The following is a 25132-nucleotide window of genomic DNA, read 5'->3' on the forward strand; positions in this document are numbered from 1 at the left end:
CCACGTCCCAAAGTGTTCTACGGTCGGTCAATGACGAACGTTTTGAAGTTTGGTCACTGTTGTAATGTAGGAAATATGGCAGCGAATTTGTGCACAGCAAGATCCCACAAACAGTAATACGATAAATAGCCAGATAATCTTTCAGTAATGTTAGTTGAGGGATAAATATTGGTGTAACGTCTCATCTGAAAGACGGCACCTCTGATAACTCAGCATTCTCGCAGTACTGCACTGGATTCTGTGCTCAAGTCTCTGAAGTGGGACTTGAACCCACGACCTTCGAACTCAGGCGAGAGTGCTTCCAACTGGGTCAAGGCTGATACACTGAAGAAACAGAGAGAAAGGGGAGGGACTCACTTTTGAAAAAAAAGGGACAGATTTTTGTCAAATTTGTGGGACATTGCTTTGTGGACTACAGAGCTTGGCGGGGGTGTTGATCATTGCAGTTTGGCAACTGTGGGACGACAGTTGGTTAATTAGATACTGCAGTGTTTAAAGTATGAAGTGTACCAATTTTCGATACATCTGGTAACTGCAATTCATTTATTAGTTGTTTAGATTTACATTTTGATCGTCATTGTGGGACTGGCTTCAGTGCCTCTGTGTACCGCTGGAGCTGAGACAGTGATTTTTTATTTTAATTTGTTTTTTGCTTAAAGTTTAGCTTCCCCCTTAAGATTGTATTGTCAATAATTTGCATTTTATTACAAATTTAGATGCCTATACTGACCTGTTATATTGAGGGCTTAAATCACAAAGTTGTTTTGATTACAATTTGAACAATAACATTTGAGTTTGCCATGGGGGAGGGGCAACTGAGACCCATGACCGTCTGGCACCTTCCCTTTTTGGCAGGTCCTGGAGCCTTCGTGTGTCTGGAGAAGTGTCTCCAACTAATGAAGCTCACGGTTTCTGAGCCGGAGTGGCAGCTGGCAACATTCTGTCATATTCAGGAATCTGGAGGGTTCCTGGGTTTCACAATCCAGGAGGTGGTCACCCCACGGGTAGAGTGAGTTAGTGAGGAAGGAAAATGGGGTGGGAAGGAGAACCAGAAAAGAAAGAAAGACTTGCAATAATACAACGTCTTTCACAACCTCACATAGTCCCAAAGCGCTTTACAGCCAATGAAGGACTTTTGAAGTGTAGTCACTGTTGTAATGTAGGAAACACAGCAGCCAATTTGCACACTTAAGGTCCCACAAACAGTGATATGATAATGACCAGATAATCTGTTTTAGGTTTTGGTTGAGGGACAAATGTTGGCCGAGACACAAGGAGAACTCTACCGCTTTTCTTCGAATAGTGCCGTGCGATCTTTCCATCCACCTGAGAGAGCAGACGGGGCCTCGGTTTAAAATTTCATCAAAAAGAAAGCACCTCCGACAGGGCAGCACACTCTCAGTACTGCACAGAAGGCAGTGCAGGGACTTCCTGACAGCATTGAATTGACAAACAGGTATTCACTACTGAATACCTGTGATGACAATAACATCTCAGAGGAGGACAACCACGAGTCAGAGCAACATGGAGTAGCTGGTTGCCAAATGGAGGATGTGAAGTGCAGAAAATAGACGGGTGTTTTTGTAGTTGCAACCGAGGTTGCCTCTCAGGTCATCATGAGTGTTGTCAGCTGCTACTCAAGCTCAGGTACCTTGAACATAATCAGTCGGAGACACTTCCCGGGACACACAAAGCATTCAGGAGCTCCCGAGTAGCGACGATATCAGACAATCAGGGGCCTTAGCTGCCACGACAAAGGATATAATGGAATGGGTGCAAAAGATTTTGGGAGAGAAGGAGAACAGCCAGAATTTGTTTTTCATATAGGAACCAACGACATAGGAAGAAACAAAGTGAGTTTCAGGAAATCGGATATAGGTTTAAGAGCAGAATCTCCAGTGTAGTAATCTCAGGGTTCCTCCTGCTGTCACACACAGGTCAGCAAAGGAATGGTGAGGTGGGGAGGTAATTGTGTGGTTTGGAGGGAAGGGTTCAGATTCCTGGGACATTAGCACCAGTTCTTGGATGGGAGTGGTCTATACAGGATAGATGGGCTTCACCTAAATGGAATTGAGGCCAGTGTCTTTGCTGGCAGAGTAATTAGTGTGGGGAAAGGAGGGCAAAACTAGACGAGTAAGCAGAAAGAAAAGCAAAAGGAGCAAAGGATAGAGGAGCGATAAAAGTGAAAAGTGGGAAAATAACAAAGAACAGATCGGGTGGAGGGATTAAAAAGAGTAAGATGGTCAAACAGACAAAAGCGATTTGAGTTGCAGATACCCAAAGGCACAAAGTATTTTGAATAAAATTGGTAAGCTAAAGGCACATGGTGCTATGTGAAGGGGAGATGATTACCATATGAACAGAGATGTGGCTGAGACTAGTGCAGGATTGAGAGCTGAACATTTCTGGTTACATGATATACAGGAGTGAGAGAGTAGGAGATAATGGAGGGTGGCAGTATTAATCAAAGATTTTATTGCAGCACGCGAACGTAAAGATGTTACAGGGGTTGGTTGGACCTAGGGAATAAGAAGGGAACTGTTACTGTATTGGGAGTTCATTATAGACTGCTGAACAGTGGAAATGAGATACGCTGACAAATTAGAGGAATATGCAGAAATAACAAGGCCATAATAATGGGTGGCTTAAATTATCCAAAAATACTGTAGAATGGGTTAAAGGTAATGTAAGTTTAGGAACAAAGGAACAGGCGTAGGCCATTCAGCCCCTCGACCTTGCTCTGCTATTCAATTAGATCAGGGCTAATCTGCACCTCAACTCCATTTACCCGCCTTTATTCCACGATACCCTTATCTAACAAAAATTTATCAGTCTTGAAAGCTCCAATTAACCCCAGCATCCACAACCTTTTAGAGCAGGGAATTCCAGATTTCTACTACCCTTTATGTGAAAAAGTGCTCCCTGATTTCGCTCCTGAATGGCCTAGCTCTAATTTTAAGATTATGTCCCCTCGTTCTTGATTGCCCCACCAGAGGAAATAGTTTCTCTGCATCTATCCTATCAAATCCTTTCAACATCTTAAACACCTCAATCAGATCACCTCTTAATCTTCTAAACACAAGGGAATACAAACCAAGTTTATGCAACCTGGCCTCATAATTTAACCCTCTAAGCCCCGGTATCTAAGAACAAGAGGAGTTTCTGCAATGTGTCCAGGGGGACTTTGGAGATTAGTATGTTTTTAGTCCAACAAGGAAGAAGGTAATGCTGAAACTAGTTCTCAGAAATGAAGTAGAGCAAGTAGGTGATGTAAGGGTAGGGGAATTACATCGAATTACATCGAACATACAGCACAGAAACAGGCCTTTTGACCCAACAGGTCCATGCCGATGTTTATGCTCCTCACGAGTCTCCTCCCTCCTTACTTCATTTAACCCTATCAACATATCCTTCTATTCCTTTCTCCCTCTTGTGTTTATCAAGCTTCCCCTTAAATGCATATATGCTAACTCGCTATACATTCTAACCACTCGCTGGGTAAAGAAGTTTCTCCTGAATTCTCTATTGGATTTATTAGTGACTTTTTTATATTTATGGCCCCTAGTTCCGGTCTCCCCCACAAGTGGAAACATCTTCTCTACGTCTACCCTATCAAACCTTTTCGACCTTAAGGACCTCTATCAGGTCACCCCTCAGTCTTCTCTTTTCTAGAGAAAGGAGCCCCAGCTTGTTCAATCTTTCCTGATAGGTATAACCTCTCACTTCTGGTATCATCTGGGAACATCTAGGCAACAATGACTAACATAACTAGGTTTGATACAAACATTTCAAGAGAGAGGGAAAAGTCAAAAATTAAAAAGTACTTAATTGGGGGAAAAAAAGTAAAATTCAGCAACATAAAAAGGAAACTCATTCAGATAAATTTGGAAGAAAAATTGGCAGAAAACCAATTGGAACAGAGATAATCAAAGTACAAAATAGGCATATTCCCAGAAGAAGTAAAAGATGCACATGGCAGATCTAGGGCCAATAACACAAAAGAAAGTCAAGCAGAATATCAAAAATGTGGAGAACCAAAAAAAGTTGAGAAAAGTTAAGAGAAGGTGTAAAGAAATAGTGCTACACACTATAGAGGGAAATAGTAAAGGATCTTATAAATACATCAAAAATAAAGAAAGGGAGGATGAAGAAATGGCAGAGATAATCGATGAATACTTTGCCTTAGTTGTCACAGAAGAGTGGGAATTAAAGGGCACAAGAAGAAGAGGTGGGGCAATCAGATGATATAGATAATAAGTAGTACTGAAAAAGTTGGAGGAACTCAAAGAACAAATGGCTTTGATGGCATGCATTCTAAAATGCTGAGGGATGTCGGAGAGAAAATAGCAGAGGCTCTGACCACAATCTTTCAAGCATCACTGGGATATGGAAGTTGTGACAGAGGACTAGGAGGGGAGGAGGAGTTTGCCAGTGTAAGAGCTCTGTTCAAGAATGGAAAGAAGGATAAACTGGGTAACTATACACCAGTCAGCCTAACATTGGTAGTGGCTGAGGTTCTAGGGACCATAATACAGGATTAAATTAATACTCACTTAGAAAGACATAGCCTAATTAAGAGCAGCCAGAATGGATTTGTAAAAGGCCAATCTAACAGTGTTCCTTGAGGAAATAACACATTGTATTGATAAAAGAAATGTAGAGGATGGTGTGAATATGGATTTTCAAAAGGCATTTGTGAAGGTGCCACATGGAAGACTTGTTGATAAAATTAAGGGTAAAGAACAGAAAACAGAATGTGGTGGTTAACAGATGTTTTTCAGACTGGAATGATGGTCAATGTTAGGAACACACAAAAAATCAATTGGACTTGTCAAAATTTACAAACGAATACCAAGTGTGGTTAGCTGTTAAAAGGACTAAAAGTGATACCAAGAACTCAACAGAGGTACAATGGGCTGAATGGTCTCCTTCTGTGTATAATTATATGATTGCATTATATATTTTTCCTATATGAATATCAGGATCCAATGTGACTTCTGATTGTCTGTGCTAAGCATATGGTATTGGCTGCAGAGACTTCAGGGACCCATCAGATCCAACCATCACATTTCACAACAGAAACAGAAAGCAGCCATTATATTTCCACACTAACAAAGTAACTAAGCTGAAATAATTATAACTGTTTCTTGGTTGTAGCTGAAGGTTTAACTAAACAAGTTGAAGGAACTATAAACATTTTTTTAAAAATCAAGTTATCACTGGACAAACTCTGGGCTCTGGACAACCTGAGGCTCAATTTAGGAGCAATGTCAGTCAGAGATGCTGGGGCATACTCAATTACAAGTCTTTTTAAAATTGAGTCTGAGAGCAATGCCATAGCCATTTCACCTTATCCATAAGAGGACACGGCCTACGCTTGAAGGGGGGTAAATTCAAAACTAATCCGTGGAAACAATGGGCTCGATTTTCGGACCTCCGAGCCAGCAGGTTTGTGGCGGGGGTCTCTGAAAGTCGGGGATTCCCAGAGCGGGTCCGGAGACCGGCTCCAACCCGCCCACTTCCGGGTTCCCCAATGACGCACTTACAAGTGCGCGCAGCCCCCACATGCGGGACACCTGCTGGCAATTAAAGCCGGCGGGATGCCACTTAAATTAATTAAGTAGATACTTCAGGTCGTTAGCAGACCTGATTGACATGATATTTAAGGAGGGGTGGGATTTTCAACTCAATTGAGACTGTTTCCCATACTGGGGGAAACACTCCCAGTTCAAATGAACGTGTTGCAGCCATCAGCCTGTGGCAGCTGCAAAGGTCCATTTGACAGGTGGGGGGGAGACCCTCACCCATTGCAGGAGGCCACTCTGTCACTTTGGACAAAGTTTGGCCTCCACCACCCTCCTCCTAACAATAAAATTCACAAACTTGCACACTTACCCCGGTGTGCAGACACATTCACCTACCTTGCGGACCCCCTCAAATGTACATCTTCCAGATGGGGGCCGCTGTAGCTGCAGTCATGGCCTCCTCGGAGGACGAACAGCATCACCAGCCTCGCCGGCCACGCCATCCACCTCTGACACGTGGAGCTCCACAACACAGTGCTGTGACACATCCACCTGCACAGCAGGAGGGAGGGCAAACGCAGAGAGAGATGCGTCGCAGAAGGCACTACCCTCGCCACAGGGTCTACAGACCAAGGCTCAGCTTCCTGGACCTCTCTAAGCAGCAGTGCACACGGAGGCTCAGAGTCACTCGACATGTAGTCGTGGACATCTGCAGCCTCCTTCATGCTGAGCTACTCCCGGCTGACTCAAGCACCATCTTCTTACCTGTCGCTGTCAAAGTCACCACTGCCCTCAACAACTTCTCCTCCGCATCCTTCCAGGGTGCCACCGGGGACATCGCCGACGTCTCTCAGTCGTCTGCACAAAAGAGCCCTGCAAATATACCGACACCCATTCTGCAGTGACACAATGGGTGGCATCAGTTGTGGGTCTTCATAGTGATACACAGGAAAGGGCATTATTGCACAAACCAGACAAGATTTGCAAAGACGTGGCAGTAGTGGTGACAATATAATATGTAATGTGAGTTGATCAGAAATCAAATATAAGTAAAAACCATGACAAACCCTCAAACACCCTTGGCTAACGACATGTTTGCCTTACGCTTCCTACTGCACATATGTGATGCATGCCCTGTGGCTGCAGCACAGGTAGTGGCAGGTTGAGTGAGGCTGACCGTGAAAGAGATGCATGAGAGGGTGAGTATGAGATAGAGCCATGAGATTGTATGAGGATTGGGTTGAGTGGTAGTGGTGGGATGAGTACTGGCGAGGTGAGTAAGTGCAGGTAAGATGAGGGTGAGCTTTGAATGGGTGTGAGGAGTGATGTGATAGAGTTGTGTTGGCAGTGCAGAAGGAGATGTGGGGTGAGGGAGTGTAGGGGAATGAGTAAGTGTACTCACTTCGGCTGACCTACTTAGGTGATTGAAGTGCCTCCTGCACTGTATGCAGGTGTGCGATATGTTGGTGGTGCAGGTGACCTCCTCTGCCACCTCGAGCCAGGCCTCCATCGTGGCAGAGGCAGGCCACTTCCTCCCGCCCGCTGGGGAGTAGATCTCTGTCCTCCCCCTCCTCCTCACCCCATCCAGTAGGACCTGGAGTGAGGCATCATTAAACCTGGGAGCAGCCTTTCCCCTGAGCTGCTCCATGCTGTAATTTTGCATATTTTCTGCAGCATCAGTCAGTGGAGGACTGCCCCTTTAAATAGGGCTCCTCCAGCTGACAGCCTATGATGCGGGTGCACAGGCCCCCGCTGCGCAGCTTTCCAGCACGAAACCTGGAAGCAAAGGTAAGTGCCTTTAAGCTGCGATTGCGTGCGGAGCACCCCGAGTTCACTGGGCGCGTTACCCACGCACCCAGTCATCCCCCCGCTGCCAACCCGTCTCCCTCCTAATATCGGGCCCAATATTTCAGCGAGTGAGTGGTCAATCTATGGAACAGACTCCCTAGGGAGACGGTGGAAGCAGTTAATATCGATTCATTCAAATGCAAAATAAATAGATTTCTTTTAGAAAATAAAATTTTGGGATACAGTATATGAGTAACTTGAGTCGTGACTTGTGGTAAGTGTAACATGCTTGGGAGGAGCAGGTAACTTTGGACCTCTGGTTCCCAAAGCTCTCCATTACTGGGGTTTTCCTCACCTCATGTCTGCATCTGTTGTAGACTAATTGATAGAGATTGATGCTATGATTAGTCAGCAACTCCATTATCATTGTATCAGACTATCAGCATGGTAGAAGGCGAACTAGATGGACCTTGGTCTTTCTTCACCTAGCAATTGTTCCTATGTAATCAACTAATATCATAGCTGTGGTATTTCTGGTATGAATGCAATTCACACTGACGTTTAACAACACAGGCATTGCGCAAAGCAAAATTACAATGGATTGCTCACACATTGGGCACTTTTACATTGTATGGTTCTCCCACTGTCGACATACTGTAAACCTGTCCACCTCCAGGCACTCATATTCTCACAGTTCCTTTGAGCTGCCATCAGGTCTAAGGGATTGAACCATTGAACATAAAAAAGGAGAGAGGAACGGGGGTCTCCATTTGAGTGCCACTGTCCCAGGATCACATATCAAATACAGAAGTATCCATTGATTCAGATGTATAGACTAGAAATTACACCCTTCACTTCACTGTGAAGCACAGTCCTGCATCGAATGTCACACTTGGGGGCATAGCAAAAAATGTAAAAAGGATGAACTGGCTGGACTCCCAATTAACAGCCATCAAAAAAACTGCACCTGAACATGCACGTGAATTTTCTGCTTTCCCTTAGGCTGAAAAGCCAGGAATCGTGCCACATGTTTAATACCAGCGAAGGTTAGCTGTTTTTGCAGTGCAACATACTTTAAATAGGCAAATTCATGTCATCTCACTCCAGCAATCTTCCTGAGGCCTGAATTTTTTTGCTCCTTATTTTCTCCCAGGGCCTCTGGATGTGGGAGACCACGATTACCTGCTCGGCTATATCCGCTCTGCTGTGCTCCTGATAGCAAGAGTGCCCCATGTCACTTACAGAAGCTGCACTTCTTACAGAAGCAGCATGAGGGCAACATCCTGTATTGGACGGCATCGCTCCTCGGCCTTGTGCCAGCCATTGCTGCTCTTCAATGCAGCTTCCCTATAAGTGCGAGCAGCAGCCCTTTAAGAGCCCCTTCCCTAATCACCCACCTCCCTGCGCCCGGAGAAATCTCGGCAAGCACCATGTCGAAATTATGTCTTTGTATAATCTACACCAGAAATTTCTGCCCTTATATTTTGCATGGCATCACAATGAGATGTCATTTTAGTTAAGGGCTGAGAATAGTGGAATAATCCATTATAACCATAAAGAAATTGATGTATTTAATGGACAAGAGCTGGCAGGATGTGTAAATATGATTTTTAATGCATCTTTGCCTTGTAAAATAACTACCGCCTCCACAGAAATAGAATCCCTCTGGTACATTTGTACAAAGGAAGTGATTAATTTATCATAAAGGCAATGCTGATAGCCTTGATACAAAAAGTGGGGGAAATACAAGAATTGCTGGTGCGAGTCTAATAATTTTGTTCTTTTACAAGAGATGTGAGGAGCCAGGAGTGTGAGCCTGTTGCGCCGTCTCCTCTCAGGATTGTTTTGCCTGCTTGTTAACCTCCAATTAGTCTCTCACTGTTTCCAAAATGATGTGTTTTATGCAGATAACCATGCCCAAATGAGCAAGGCCTCCCTCAGTGTCAGGATTCTGGATGTTAACGACAACCCTCCGGAACTATCCATGCCATTCGAAGCTGCTATTTGTGAAGATGCCAAACCAGGCCAGGTAACAGAGGCAATATCCATTAGATTTTTGAGTTAATGCGATCTGCTAAATCTCCTCCCAGAGTGCGCAAATTCAATTAACCGATACAAGCCAACTCTGGTCCTCATTAAGCAAAGCCATCCGTATTGATTTCAATAAATAGAGAATCAATAGATGCCTGAGGTAATGTCCCATTGGCCGTGTTCTGATACTGCAACTCGCTTTGAGTTCCAAGGTTTGCTTTGATGACTGTAGATTCTCAGAAAACCTGAATAATGAACGTACGCACACCATGGGACACAGGAGTAAGCGGAACAAAATGGACATTTTGCGCAAGAGTTTCCACTTCATTGATCTGGCACACACTGGGAGGGCATAGGGGGAAGTTCGGCCACGTCCAGACTCTGATTTTATTCCTGACATTAATTTTTAATGGCGGAAAATCACAGGCTGGGAGTGCGGACTTTCCCAACATGTGCTCCCACTGTATGCTTGAAGCATTGCAGCAGAAAATCCCAGGCTTTGTGTCCAGTTTAAATTTTTTTAAATTGCTGGGTACTCCACTTAATAGAAAGAAAGAATTTACATTTATACAGCGCTTTTTGCGACCTCAAGACATCCCAAAGCGCTTTACATCCAATGAAGTATTTTTGAAGTGTAGTCATTGTTGTAATGTAGGAAACACGGCATCCGATTTGCTCATAGTAAGGTCACACAAACAGCAATGTGAGAATGACCAGATAATCTGTTTTAGTGATGTTGATTGAGGAATAAATATTGGCCAGGACACTGGGGAGAACTCCCCTGTTCTTTTTCGAATAATGCCATGGCATCTTTTGCATCCTTCTGAAAGATGGCACCTCCGACAGTGCTGCACTCCCTCAGTACTGCACTGAGATTGTCAGCCTGGATTTTGTGCTCAAGTCTCTGGAGTAAAAGGCAGATTGTCCAGTCTAATACCAGGCAAGTAATAACCTGTTGGACAATAAATGTGCTTCTATGTAGATTTTAGGATTAATCAATGACAAAATAGAATCATAGAATGGTTACAGCACAAAAGGAGACCATTTGGCCCATTGAGCCCATGCCGGCTCTTTGTAAGAGCAATCCAGTTAGTCCCATTCCCCCGCTCTTTCCCTGTAGCCCTACAATTTTTTTCCCTTCAAGTATTTATCCAATTCCTTTTTGAAAGCCATGATTGAATCTGCTTCCACCGCCCTTTCAGGCAATGCATTCCAGATCATAACTAATCGCTGCGTAAAAAAGTTTCTCCTCATGTCGCCTTTGGTTCTTTTGCCAATCACCTTAAATCTGTGTCCTTTGGTTCTTGACCCTTCCACCAATGGGAACAGTTTCTCTTTATTTACTTTATGTAAACCCGTCATGATTTTGAAAACTTCTTATCAAATTTCCTCATAACTTCTCTGCTCTAAGGAGAACAAACCCAGTTTATTCACGTAACTAAAGTCCTTCATCCCTGCAACCATTCTAGTAAATCTTTTCTGCACCCTCTCTAAGGCCTTCACATCCTTCCTAAAGTGCGGTGCCCAGAATTGGACACAATACTCCAGCTGTGGCCAAACCAGTTGTTTTATAAAGGTTCATCATAATCTCCTTGCTTTTGTACTCTATGCCTCTATTTATAAAGCGCAGGATCCCATATGCTTTTATAACCGCTTTCTCAACCTGTCCTGCCACCGTCAACGATTTGTGTACATATACCCTGAGGTCTCCCTGTTCCTTTAGAATTGTACCATTTAGTTTATATTGCCTCTCCTCATTCTTCCTGCCAGAATGTATCACTTTGCACGCCTCTGCGTTAAATTTCATCTGCCATGTGTCGGCCCATTCCACCAGCCTGTCTATGTCCTCTTCAAGTCCATCACTATCCTACTCACTGTTTATTACACTTCCAAGTTTTGTGTCATCTGTAAATTTTGAAATTGTGCTCTATACACCCAAGTCCATGTCATTAATATATATCAAAAAGAGTGGTCCTAGTACCGACCCCTGGGGAACACCTCTGTATACCTTCCTCCAGTCCAAAAAACAACTGTTCACCACGACTCTTTGTTTCCTGTCACTTAGCCAATTTCGTATCCATGCTGCCACTGCCCCTTTTATTCCATGGGCTTCAGTTTTGCTGACAAGCCTATTACGTGGCACCTTATCAAACACCTTTTGAAAGTCTATATACACAACAACCACATTGCCCTCATCAACCTCTCTGTTACCTCATCAAAAAACTCAATCAAGTTAGTTAAACACGATTTGCCTTTACCAAATCCATCTGGCTTTCCTTTATTAATCCACACTTGTCCAAGTGATCATTAATTTCATCCCGGGTTATCGTTTCTAAAAGCTTCCCCACCACCGAGGTTAAACTGACTGGCCTGTAGTTGACAGGTTTATCATTACACCCTTTTTTGAACAAGTGTGTAACATTTGCAATTCTCCAGTCCTCTGGCACCACCCCCATATCTAAGGAGGTTTGGAAGATTGTGGCCAGCACCTCTGCAATTTCCACCTGTACTTCCCCCAGCAACCTAGGATGCATCCCATTCGGACCGGGTGGCTTTTCTACTTTAAGCTCAGCTAGCCTTTATAGTATCTCCTCTTTATCAATTTTTAGCCCATCCAGTATCTCAACTACCTCCTCCTTTATGTGACTTTGGCAGCATCTTCTTCCCTGGTAAAGACTGATGCAAAGTACTCATTTAGTACCTCAGCTATGCCCTCTGCTTCCTGCGTAGATTTCCTTTTTGGTCCCTAAATGGCCCCACCTCTCCTCTTACTACCTGTTTACTGTTTATACACCTATAGAAGACTTCTGAATTCCCTTTTATGTTAGCTGCCAGTCTATTCTCATAATCTCTCTTTGCCCCTCTTATTCTCTTTTTCATTTCTCCTCTGTACCTTGTATATTCCGTTTGGTTCTCACTTGTATTATCAACCTGACATCAGTCACACACCCCCTTTTTCTGATTCATCTTACTCTCTATGTCTTTCATCATCCAGGGAGCTCTGGCTTTAGTTGCCCTACCTTTCCTCTTTGTGGGAATGTACCTAGAATGTACCTGAACCATCTCCTCTTTAAAGGTCGCCCATTGTTCGATCAGTTTTACCTGCCAATCTTTCATTCCAATTTACCCGTAGCCAGATCCATTCTCAACCCACTGAAATTGGCCCTCCTCCAATTAAGTATTTTTACTCTAAATTGCTCCTTGTCCTTTTCCATATCTAATTTAAACCTATGAAAATGACTAACATGGGTAAGCAAAGGTAGTCTGCATCAGTCATGTAGCCTAACAGACTTTTGCTGAGATAAAGCGACAAGAGAGCTTGAGCAAACCAGCCAGAGCAGGAAGATGACAACAACAACTTGCAATTATATCGTGCCTTTAACACAGTAAAATGTCCCAAGGTGCTTCACAGGGGTGTTATCAGACAAAGATTGACACAAATCCAAAGAAGGAGACATTAGGGCTGGTGACCAAAAGCTTGTTCAAAGAGGTAGGTTTTAAGCAGCATCTTAAATGAGGAGAGAAGGAGGAGGGAAGGTTTAGGGAGGGTATTCCAGAGCTTAGGACGTAGGGCACGGCCGCCAATGGTAGGGCGAAGGAAGTCGGGGATGCCCAAGAGGACAGAGTTGGAGAAACGCAGAAATCTCAGAGGGTTGTAGGGCTGGAGGAGGCTACTGAGATAGGGAGGGGTGAGGCCAAGGAAGGATTTGAACACAAGGATGAGAATTTTAAATTTGAGGCATTGAGGGACCGGGAGCCAATGTCAGCGAGCACAGGGGTGGTGGTTGAAAGGGACTTGGTGCGAGTTAGGATACAGGCAGCAGAGTTTTGGATGAGCTCAAATTCATGCTTAAGAAAGTAGAAGCGGAAGGGTAATAGAAAATACTGGACAAAGGAGTGAAGTCAGTCTCCAACCTTGAGAAAGTATAGATAAGAGTAAGGCCTCTGCAGCAGCTGTGGGATCTACTCCCATGTAATCATGTGAAAAGAAGTCTGTTCAATGATCTGAGCACAACAGTGAGCTGAAAAAGTTAATATTCCTTACATGGTCAAAGAATGATTATATAAAGGAGAGGGGGTAGATTAGTTAGCGGTCATTTCGGGAGAACAGGACCCAGCTCCTGACTCACCAGAGGTGCCCTGAATCGTGAGGTATACTTATGGCTTATAATAGAACAGGTTTCATAATATTAATACCCAGCTTTAAATGTAATGCTTAGTCAAGTCTGGGTGGACTTTGGACTAATAAAGTTATCCACCGAGCTAAAGTATCTTCTGAGTTTCTTGACGTTCCAACTAGTGCTCACAACAGCCAGTAATCTAAAAATAATTGAATACTTAAAACATACAAGACCCCAACACAATGGTTCTTTCGGTCAATGTAAATCAACAGGAATTCCTAAATATAATCACTCTTTGCACCTTCTATGGTACAGAAACCCCTATCAGGACAATGGTAACATTTCCCCGGTGGAAATCAGGCTCTCCTTAGTCTGACTATGCAGAGAACATGGGGTTAGCCAACAAATGAGAGAGAAGCAATGAAAGGGTCAACAATCTTTCAAGGGCTAAGAGTTTGACTTTTTGCCAACTCCAGAGACATGTGTAGAATCCCGAATACTTAGAAGGGGATTACAAGATGGTAATCTAATCAAAAGGTTCAGAGGATAACTCCAACTGGTGAGGCTGCAGTGTTTTATTAACAACCCCTGAACTCCACAATTATATTTACATTGATAACTCTATACCTGGGATTTGTTATAGCGGGTAGTGGCTATGATACTGGGCTAATAAACTAAAGGCTTGGACCAATAATCCAGAGAACATGAGTTCAAATCCCATCATGGTAGTTTGAGAATTTGAATTCAATTTAAAAAATCTGGAAATAAAAAGATGGCATCAGTAAAAGTGACCATAAAATTGTCCCATTGTCGTAAAGACCTAATTGGTTCACTGATGTCGTTCAGTGAAGACTGACACTTCAATGCTGAGGGAGTGGAGCACTGCTGGAAGTGCCATCTGTCAGATGAGATGTTAAACCAAGGCCCTGTCTGCCCTCTCGGGCAGATATAAAAGATCCCATGACACTATTTTGAAGAAGAGCAGGGGAGTTCTCCCCGGTGTCCTGGTCAATATCTATCCCTCAACCAACATTCATTAAAACAGATTATCTGGTCATTATCACATTGCTGTTTGTGGGACCTTGCTGTGCGCAAATTGGCTGCTGCGTTTCCTACATTATAACAGTGACTACAATTCAAAAGTACTTCATTGGCTGTAAAGCGCTTTGGGACATCCTGGCGTTGTGAGAGATGCTGTACAAATTCAAGTTCTTTCTTCTTTTAAAAAGGTAGTGATGGTGACAACCTTTTGCTTTTGACAGTGGAATTATCTCAATTTTTCTTCCTAGTTCCCCATGGTCCCCCCCAGGTCTTAAACCAGCTGGAACTGAGAGTGCAGACAGACCACTCACTCCAGATCACTCTGCTCATCTCCAACATTGGGGGGAAACCCCCCTCCTACATCTACCGGTTGACGAGTGAAATCTACAACCCTGCCAACCACCAAATCCAACTTAATAAAACCCCTGAGACCCGAAAAATAAACAGAAACAGAGTGATCCGTGGAGGGATTTAAATACAAATACAGTATGATAACAAGATGAGAAAAGCTTATAGAACTGCCCAAAATAGTGCACTCAACACATTATAAGCAGTGCCGTTGTAATTGACTCCTGTGGTAATGGTAAATGGTTAGCCCCATTTGCCTGATATAAGTGGCTGTCCGCAATAAGTGTAGACGATGTAAATAGTGGGGATTGTATTGATGAAACCCAACACTGTACCGTGCAGAGTTCCAGTTCAGCGCAATTGGTGCACAGTCTGTGCTGCCATAAGGGCTCTGGAAGAACATGGAACTGTTACAAAAGGTTCGCAGGTCTCATTTTGACGCCTTGTTTGTTGGTTACAGCTGATCCACACGGTCAGTGTGGTGGACAAGGACGAACCCCAGGGCGGCCATCGCTTTTACTTCACGCTGGCTCCTGAGGCAGCCGACAGTCGTCATTTCACCCTCTGGGATATCAAAGGTATATATTGCTTCCAAACTCACATCACAAGTGGTAGCAAACCTGAAAGGCAACTTGGGTATAGATGGGAAAAAGAACAACTCATTCCAACTCATTGCAGCAAAGCACAATATTTTAAACCACAAATTCTCACAGCAATGTAATCTTAAGGCAAACTGCTTCACCATTACATCCACAGAAAGGATAATATTAAACTTATCCCAGCATGCCGCACCTTCACTGAAAGAGTATGAACACATGGTATTAGCCCAGTGTTTTGAAAGTAGTCTCATTTATCCTGATTCAGAGTTCAGTCATTGTTCATATCTGATTACAAATCCTGATAAGTCCATCATCAAACAATGAGAAATCAGTCATTCCCAAAACAAAACTGCGATTCGAACTACCAATAGATTATACCATGAGATACAGGCACATGAACCTTTAACATGTTCATATAAAATTCCTTCCTCCAGCAGTTGAGTGGCAGCATTTAGAATTCGAGTGTTAGTATAATTATATCACACAACATAATTTCAAGACCTATGTGTAGTACTGTAAGTGGTGGAATAACAATACTATAAACCAGTCACTTGTTTAATGGACTACCCAGTTTAAATAAGCTACACCATGTGCCCAGATTGTTTTCCTTAATTCCCCCATTATTACACCTAATTCATTATTAGCTATTGTGCCAGCTTTTACAAAGATCATAAATAGTCTGGCTTTAAAAAAAAAATCATTTTTTTGGTAAGCTTGTTATTTTCATTCCTTCCCAGGTCTCGCTGCCCTCTGCAGAGTGGAGGGAGCTTGAGGGACAACCTTCCCCTGGTTTCTCCTCTCTTCCCAAGGGACAGGCATCTGGGCTTTGCTCGGTAGTTCCCTACAATGAAGCAAATGAGAGTTGGCACTAACCAAAGTAAAAGATTAAAGGAGTAGTTGAGGCGAACAGCATAGATGCATTTAAGGGGAAGCTGGATAAACACGTGAGGGAGAAAGGAATAGAATGATATGCAGATAGGGTTAGATGAAGAGGGGTGGGAGGAGGTTCGTGTGAAGCATAAATGCTGGCATAGACCAGTTGGGTGGACTGGCCTGTTTCTGTGCTGTAAATTCTATGTAAGATTCAATGAAAGAGCAATAATTTGAATTGTCCAACAGTGATCAGTTTGTAAAGTTGGACGATTCAGTGGTCACTACTGATGTTGTTTTGATGGAACTGCACACTTTATATACGTGCAGAATTAAAGCTGCACAGGGTCCTTATTTCACCAGGCACATTGAATGCGTAGAACTGCGGCAGATAACAAGCTTGCTCATCATTCTGTGCGTGTGTTGACATCTCTGCTGGCCCTATAAGTGCCAACCCTTTGAAAAGGAGGAATTAACAATTAATTAGCTAGCAGTCAGTTAGATAACAGAATTGGATCTGACACTGTGCTCCCTATTATACTGCTGTCAAAATATGCAGCGCTGGGGAAAAGTATTGCCGTTGACTTTCCACCTTCCTCTATCGTCAAGAATTCTGAAAGTAAATTTCTTGGAATCCAACATGCTATGCCTTCAAGACATTCGGATTGTCCAATATCTGTTTTCCCTGTTAAAAGATAGTGTATAAGTGCATCTCTGTCCAATTGCTGGTGAAGAGAGGTATACACTTTACCACTAGCTGTGTGCCTGCTGTTTACAGCCCTATGGGCATTGTAGCATTGATGGATTAGCACCATCGATCCTATTAAAAGGTGAGTTGACGGCCAACAATATCCTGCCGGTTATGCAACACTTACTGCTTGAGCAAATTCATCCCCATAACGTGACAGCAGAGATGCTGGCCATCGATAGTAAGGCTGGCACAATCGAAGAGATGATTATGACAAAGTAAACTGCTGTGCATATGTGATTAGCTTTACTTCCCGTGTACATTGCTGCGTGGAATGAAAACAAATCAGTAAGCTCGGTTCTATTCTTTGCTGTTGCTTTCGAACACTGTGGGTATTTTTGCCTCTGTTAGGGGCATGGAGCAACTCAACAACAACCAGGGGGTGGGAAAAAAGTATTCCTCTACATTTGTATAACAAAACCTGTTAATATGTAAATATAATTATAAACAACGGGTCTTTGATTTTGCTACACAGAGTGCGCAGAAAGTTTCCCATTTTTTGATGTTAATTGTTGAGCTGCGTGTGAAACTTGATTGTTTTTATCGATTTTGATTGAAGCAGTGATTCACTATTTACACAGGCCTTAAAATTCTGCGGGGGTTCTCTCGCTTTCACTTCGGTGAGAGACTGGCAGAGCCCCAGAGCATTTCAGAGGAACATAGGAACAGGAGGAGTTCCATTCAGCCCCTGGAGCCTGTACCGCCATTCAATTAGACCATGGTTGATCGGTATCTTAACTCCATTTACCCGCCTTGGTTTCATATCTCTTAATACCCTTACCTAACAAAAATCTTTCAATCTCAGTTTTGAAATTTTCAATTGACCCCCAGCCCCAACAGCTTTTTGGTTCCAGATTTCCACTACCCTTTGTGTGAAGCAGTGCTTCCTGACATCACCCCTGAACGGCCTAGCTCTAATTTTAAGGTTATGCCCCCTTGTTCTGGACTCTCCCACCAGAGGAAATAGTTTCTCTCTATCCAACCTACCAAATCCTTTAATCATCTCAATTAGACCAACCCTTAATCTTCTATATTCAAGGGAATACAGGCCTAGCCTATGCAACCTGTCCTCATAATTTAACTCTTTCAAGAGTCATTAACAGCTTCATCGTAGATGCAGTGAAGAGTCTTTGCATGCTGAACAGTGCATTGATAATCCCCTTCTTCTCCTTATCATGTGCTAAAATCGTGACGATAAATTTCGCAAGACCTGTCTCCCAGCCTCGTTTATTGAGGTGAGTGCTCCCCAATTTTCTGTTGAAATCAGTGGAACTCTAAGGTAAACTTTGAGAGCTTCTGGGACTACAAACTGGGCATGCTGAGGTCCTCACCCAATTCTCCATTCCGCACTCCTGCTGAGTGAGGCTCTGCACCAGGCAGACAGACTCACAAAATTCACCCTAAAGTCCCACTGAGCTGCCTTTCTTATCTCAGCTGAGTGTAGGTTTGGCAAATCTGGTCGGATGTATCCTAGGAGGTTTCATCACATGACCTCCCACCTCCATCTGCTCCCCCCATGCTCCCGCCATTGGTGGCTCAACAAGTCCATCCTCGTGCTGCACTGTCTTCCCGCGCTAATTAAAAAGCAAACAGACTCTTCGTCACCCAATTAGATGATTCTCAACTGTTAGACAAACAGCCTTTTCTCCCCCATCTCCAATTTTATTTCCTTTAATGCCCCTATGAATTTTTTCTCCCGGGTTGCTCACAGCAGTTTCCGAGAGATGAATCTTTGATTCCTGGAGACTCCAGGATAACTCCTGGAGGGTTGGCAATCCCGCCACATTTTGGTAACTATTTTAAAGAAAGCTCACTAGCAACTTTGGGAATGGTCAAAACCCCTTTACGAAAATAAGCCGGAAAGTTGTCAGATACAAACTACCTCTTCAGAGAAACTTAAACCAGTGAATTTCTGCACAGTTGAGTAGCAGTTCTTTGTTTCAAAGATCCTTGCAGCAAGATGGGTGGATTGTCAGTTTGGAGCCAAAGAGAACTTTGTCAGCCAGTTGATGGATGTTGTAATGCGTTCCCTTCAGGACTCGAAGCTTCACCCATTCAAGCACAAAGTCGTAGCTACTACACATCACCTCCGGGTCAACTCGAATGTTACATAAACCTATCCCCATGGAATCTAGTCAATAGCCAGTAATGAGGCATCATGGTCAATTGTACACTGAGACACAAGAATTCAAAACTTGAAAGCTTCTGGGAAGCAGCATGCAATGGAAATTCTGCTATTGGTAGTCTGATTATGAAAGTGTTAAACACGTTGAATTAACAATATGCCTCCTGATTGAGCTGAAATCAGTTAAGTGACCTTTAATTACTTTTCCCTTTTTCACTGCCGATGCAAGGGAGTGCTAAAGGCTGAATAAGAACATATAATTAGTTGAAATCCAGTATAATTTGGCTCAAATTATCCATTGTTGCAAATAGCTGGACAATTAATATTTTACCTGCCCAATTATCAAATCCTACAGTCTAGATTGAAAATGTTCGTGTTCGTGTTCCTTGCTGTGGTTTTGCATTAATTCTCTATGCAAATTGCCCATTTATAAAATGCTTCAAAACCCTTTCAAGGTTCTCTGTTTCCTAACGAGATTATGTTTTTTAAAAAAAACCTCCACTATGATTGTTCATGTTTGCACAGCTTCCTTTAGCTCAGACAAAGGGACCGTAGATCCCGGCACAGAGCGCTAATACCTTAGAACTACTCCCCACTGAGTCAATGTACACTTCCGTAAGGCATCTTCCTCAGCCTTCAACATCATGCATCACTATATCTTGCCTGTCTTCTCTGGTTTTACATATAATTACATAGAGTCTGCAGCACAGAAACAGGTCATTCGGCCCAACTAATCCATGCCGGTGTTTATGCTCCAGTTGAGCCTCCTCCCACCCCTCTTCATCTAACCCTATCAGTATATCCTTCTATTCCTTTCTCCCTCATGTGTTTATCCAGCTTCCCCTTAAATGCATCTATGCTATGCACCTCAAATATTCCTTATGGTAGCGAGTTCCACATTCTTACCACTCTTTTTGTAAAGAAGTTTATCCTGAATTCCCTGTTGGATTTATTGGTGACTATATTTTATGCAAGTGCAAACACAAAGTATGGAAACAGTGAAATTGACATGCCATCGGAATACTTGTTTCCAGGGTCTGTGAAAGTGACCTACTAGTAGGATAGCTTATGAACTCGGGCGGCCATGATTGATGTTGAAATGGCAGATTAGTTCAAAATAGCACCAATGAACAGATCTAAAGTAATCATCTTAACTCTCCTTTCCTTACCGAATTTCAAAATACTACTGAAGTCAGGTTCCATTCCTCCCAAATCAACTGTTTCTACATTCTCTTATCATTGTTCCTTCTCCAGAGTATCTCATGCTTCTTCAGGTCAGGATTTGCAAATTGAATTGTTCACAACAAATTGCCAGAACAGTGTTGTCCAATCGAAATCGCTGACTAGCCACAGGTGAGGCTATGGCGACACTGTTTTAGCCACACACACCAATTTTAGTAGAAAGTTATCTTGCATCCACTCACAATGCAGGTAAATGTACTTCACGTGTTTATTTACTTAACAAACACACACAACGATCACGCACACTGCTTTTCATCTTACCAACAAAAGCACAAAAATATTAAAGTTCACATGCATACACCATGTGAATGAGTATTGAGATCACAGGCCCAAAGGCTGTGTCTGTTATTCATTTTTGATTTATTAATCAGAAATGCAATTAGCCACATCTGGATTTCCAATCAGCCACATGTGGTCAGTGGCCAACGTATTGGACAACACTGTGTTCGAAGATTCGAACTTCCAAAAGGAACTGTACTCATCTGAATCTCTGTGTGAGTCTAAACGCTACAAAAGTAGACATCTGCACTTACTAGTGCCCTGAACCATAGGTTTTCAGAGCGGGTGTTCATGTATCCTAAAGGATCCAAGACGGTACCCAAGGTTATCAGGTTACAGTTTGTCTCGTCAGCTTGCTATACATTTCTGCATTTGTTGAGTTACTAAAATATATTTCTGTTGCTGTGTGTGGGATTTTCAAAAAAGATAAAACAAAATTCTATAATGACAGCACTGTTTTCCTTTGGGTAGGTGACACTGCATTTCTGAAGTTGCCTATTTTAAATAAATCAATGGGGGGGGGTTAGCTGGTTTGCCTCAGTATCACTATAGACAGGTAACTGTGCCGTCAAACTAATAAAGTCTAACCATAAAATCTAATTAAACTAAAATAAACTCACAATTTAAATCACAACATTATTATCGGTGCTGATAAGAGACTCTATGCCTTGTGGTACCCATGGAAAGCCCCTAGAGTACCGGTGGGCACCACATGCTCCCTCTCCAGGACCACCCAAGCATGCATTAATCCGCGAAAGAGAGCAGGCAGCTAGAGAGATCGTCTCTGCGGGTCACGCTCATCCTGGACCCATGATTGGCCTTCTTCGCCTGGGCCAGGAGCAGACCCACGAGAAGGTCCTCCGACCTGCCCCATCCCCCAACACTCCGCACCCCTCCGTACCAGCAGGGAGTCAATGGAAGTGTATCAGTGCTCACAGAATGTTTTGAAAACCACTGCGTTAAGTCAGTCTTTATCCCTGTGTTTTATGCTTGACAATCGCTAATCAGAGGCAACCCCAACTGATACGTTTTGCATGGATTCCCCCTGAAGGGAAATCTCATGGTTCTATTCCAGTGATTTCATGAGTGGGAACAGTGAGCTGTTGACAATGCTCCACATTCCTGATGTCAAGCAGCAGAAACCATGCTGTTTCAGAAGGTTCCGTACATAAAAACTGTCCCAGAGCTCCATGATCAGTCAGTTTTTAAAGCATATATAAAAACACATGAACAAGACATAATTAAGACACATCAGTATGTATACGGACCTCTCCCTTTCTAATATTTAGGATTATGAGACAATTTAGATGAATGTAGTTAATCTTCAATGTGATTTCCTCTCTATGCACCCAGGAAGGAGCAAGTGCCAACCTTTTTCCATCCATTTGTGCAAGTTTGATGGATGAGAACCTGCTCTGGTTCCTAAGAGTCAGCTGCTGGTCCTCAGATGATTATAATGAGGATTCTGACTTGCTTTAGGCAGAAATAGTGAACTAAAAGCAAATTAAAGAATGAGGCTCAGCCCCGTGCTTCAATCAGCTCAACGTTCCCTGCTTCAGAATAAAACATGGTACAATGTTAATTGTTGTCATTACTCGATAATAACCAATTTAGGATACAAGCTTTATTGCGCATTAATACCAGCTGCCTTGACCAATCAAATATCAAATTTAATCTCCTTACTAACATCAGTTAGGGACTCTTGCCAAGCCAATTACAGCCTTTAATTGTCTTCAACCATCTACTGCTACATTTTTCATTTACTAGTTAGTGATCTTCAAATAAATAATCCGGTATAGTCTTCAAATCAATACCGATTTTAAAAAGATATACATTTTTCAGAATTGGACCCAACAAAATAAATAACCCTTCATTGGTTGAGCCAATAAATAAGTAAATGGTCCAGTTGTTCTTTTAAAAAAAACATATTTCCATTAAATGAACAATTTTCATTAAACAAATAGATTTCATTTTGTGGCCAGCTGTGCATTTTTCTTTTTTTGCTTGCTTGCCAAACTAAAGCTAAGTTTACCGAAAGAGTAAGCCTTTTCCTTCAGCCAAATTAGGGTCTTCGATCCCATGTGCAAACCCCCCCCTCATCTAAAGTGGTCTCAAAGAAGATGGGTTCCCTCTTTCATGACAAAGTCTTCTATATCCTTCAGCCACTCCTAACTCTCCATGAAACTCAAGTACCTCCTGATTACTCCTCATATATCTGGGGGGGCCTCTTCTAGCAACTCTTTTGCATCCCTCGTCGGGAAAAAAGTCTTCATCTGATGCCAGCCATGGCTCAGTCAGTAGCACTCTCACCTTTGAATCAGAAAGTTGTGGGTTCAAGCCCAGAGACCCCAGAGACTTGAACATGTAATCTGGACTCACACTTCAGTGCAGAGCTGTGCTGTACTGACAGAGGTACCTTCTTTCAGATGAGATGTTAAACCGAGGCCCCATCAGCCCTCTCAGGTGGATGTGCAAGATTCCACAGCACTATTCGAAGAAGATCATGAGAGTTCTCCCTGTGTCCTGGAAAATATTTATCCCTCAACTAATACCTAAAAACAGTTTATCTGGTCATTATTACGTTGCTGTTTGTGCCACCTTGCTGCACGCAAATTGACATTACAACAGTGACTACACTTCAAAAGTAATTCATTAGTGGTAAAGCGCTTTGGGACATCCTGCGGTCAAGAAAGACACTATATAAATGCAAGTCTTTCTTTCTTTCTGATAGGTGATCCTCCTGGGTGTCACCTTGGTGCAGTTGGTGGCAATCTCGCCTCTGAGTCGGGTGATTGTGGGTTTGAGAACATGAGCTCATAATCTAGGCTGGCAGTAGAATGCAGTGCTGAGGGAGTGCTGCACTGTCGTAGGTGCTCTACTTCAGTTGAGACTTTAAATTAAAATCCTGTCTGATGTTTAAGTGGGCAGTAAAGATCCCATGGCACTTTTGAAAAGAACAGGGAGTTCTCCAGGTATTCTGGCACAATATGATTGTCACGTTTGCCTACATAAGAGTCACTGCACCTCAGAAATAGTTCACTGTGTGAAATGCTATTTTGAGTTTCAACACGATGAGACACAATATGAATACAAGTGTTCTTTTTAAATCTGACTCATCTCCAGATTCCAATTGACTTCTCACCGTTGCAACATTCCATGTCTCCAAATATCATCCATGCTAATATAATCACTAAGGCTGAGCTTCCCTCTTTTGTTCCGATTGAACTAAATATACAAGGTTATAAGTTCCATGGAAGGATAGGGAAACTGGTAGAGGGGGAGGAGTAGTCTTAGTGATTGAGGATGAAATTACTTCAATGATAAGAGAGGATATAACGAGAGGTAAGCAGGCAGTGGAGACTTTATGGGTAGAATTAAGAAATAGAAAAGGATTTAAGACTGTAGTGGGAGTTGTGTATAGGCCCCCTGGTAGCATCTGTGAAGTGGCAGAATGTATAAATGCAGAGATTAGACAAGCATGTAGCAAAGGCAGAGTGGTTTTAATGGGGGATTTTAACTTTCATATTGATTGGGATAAGCAGACGAGCTCATGTCAGAAAGGTAGCGAATTTCTTGAGTATGTTCAGGACAGCTTTCTGCAGCAATATGTCCGAGAACCAACAAGATGGCAGGCCATATTAGATTTAATAATAAGTAATGAGCCAGGTTTATTTAACAGCCGAAAGGCGCGTGAACATTTATCTACTAGCGATCATAATATGATCAAGTTCAATGTTGTGTTTGAAAGGGAGAAACCCGTATTAGCTGCTAAGATTCTAAATTTAGGTAAGGCCGACTTCAATGGGATGAGACAGAGACTGTCCACAGTGAACTGGGCAAATCTGTTAATGGATAAAACGACAGAAGATCAGTGGGAGGTGTTCAAAAAAGTATTTAACGTGATACAGAACCAGTTTATACCCCTAAGGGGCAAGAGCTCTACTTGCCAAAAAAAAACCATGGATGACAAAAGAGGTAAAGGACAACATAAAACTGAAAGAAAAAGCATACAAAAATGCAAAAAATAGCACAGATCCTGGTGACTGGAAGAGATACAAGGAACAACAAAGGATGACAAAACAGATAGTGAGAGCTAAAAAAGTGAGTATGAAAAGAAACTTGCAAGGGATATCAAAATCAACACAAAAAATGTTTACAATTATATTAGGAAAAAGAGGGTTGTCAAGAGCAATGTGGGCCCCTTAAAAACTGATAATGGTGATATGGGGCCCGATTTTACCAGGGGTGCGAGTTCTCGGCGGGTGGGCCAGCGGGCGCGTTTTCAATGCGCCCGGTGAAATTAGTGGGTTGCCCGCGCGATCGTAGCAGGCAACCCACTAATTGGATTCACTTACCTGCTCCTCCGGGTTCCCCACTGCTGATCTGCGCGTCGGGCGGGCTGCGCATGCACAGTA

At 42.9% G+C, this 25132-nt stretch overlaps 1 protein-coding gene across 1 annotated transcript in view; it reads left to right on the top strand.

Annotated features, from left to right (window-relative positions):
- LOC137335326 (cadherin-22-like) overlaps window positions 1-25132 on the top strand; it is a 342572-nt gene that overhangs the window by 268750 nt on the left and 48690 nt on the right. The window contains exons 7-8 of the mRNA XM_068000646.1: window positions 9221-9342; window positions 15315-15432. Of these exons, the coding sequence (XP_067856747.1) occupies window positions 9221-9342; window positions 15315-15432 (240 nt within the window). The remainder of the gene's footprint in view (window positions 1-9220; window positions 9343-15314; window positions 15433-25132) is intronic.

This window comes from Heptranchias perlo, chromosome 19 (assembly GCF_035084215.1).
Source record: "Heptranchias perlo isolate sHepPer1 chromosome 19, sHepPer1.hap1, whole genome shotgun sequence".
Taxonomy (NCBI): domain Eukaryota; kingdom Metazoa; phylum Chordata; class Chondrichthyes; order Hexanchiformes; family Hexanchidae; genus Heptranchias; species Heptranchias perlo.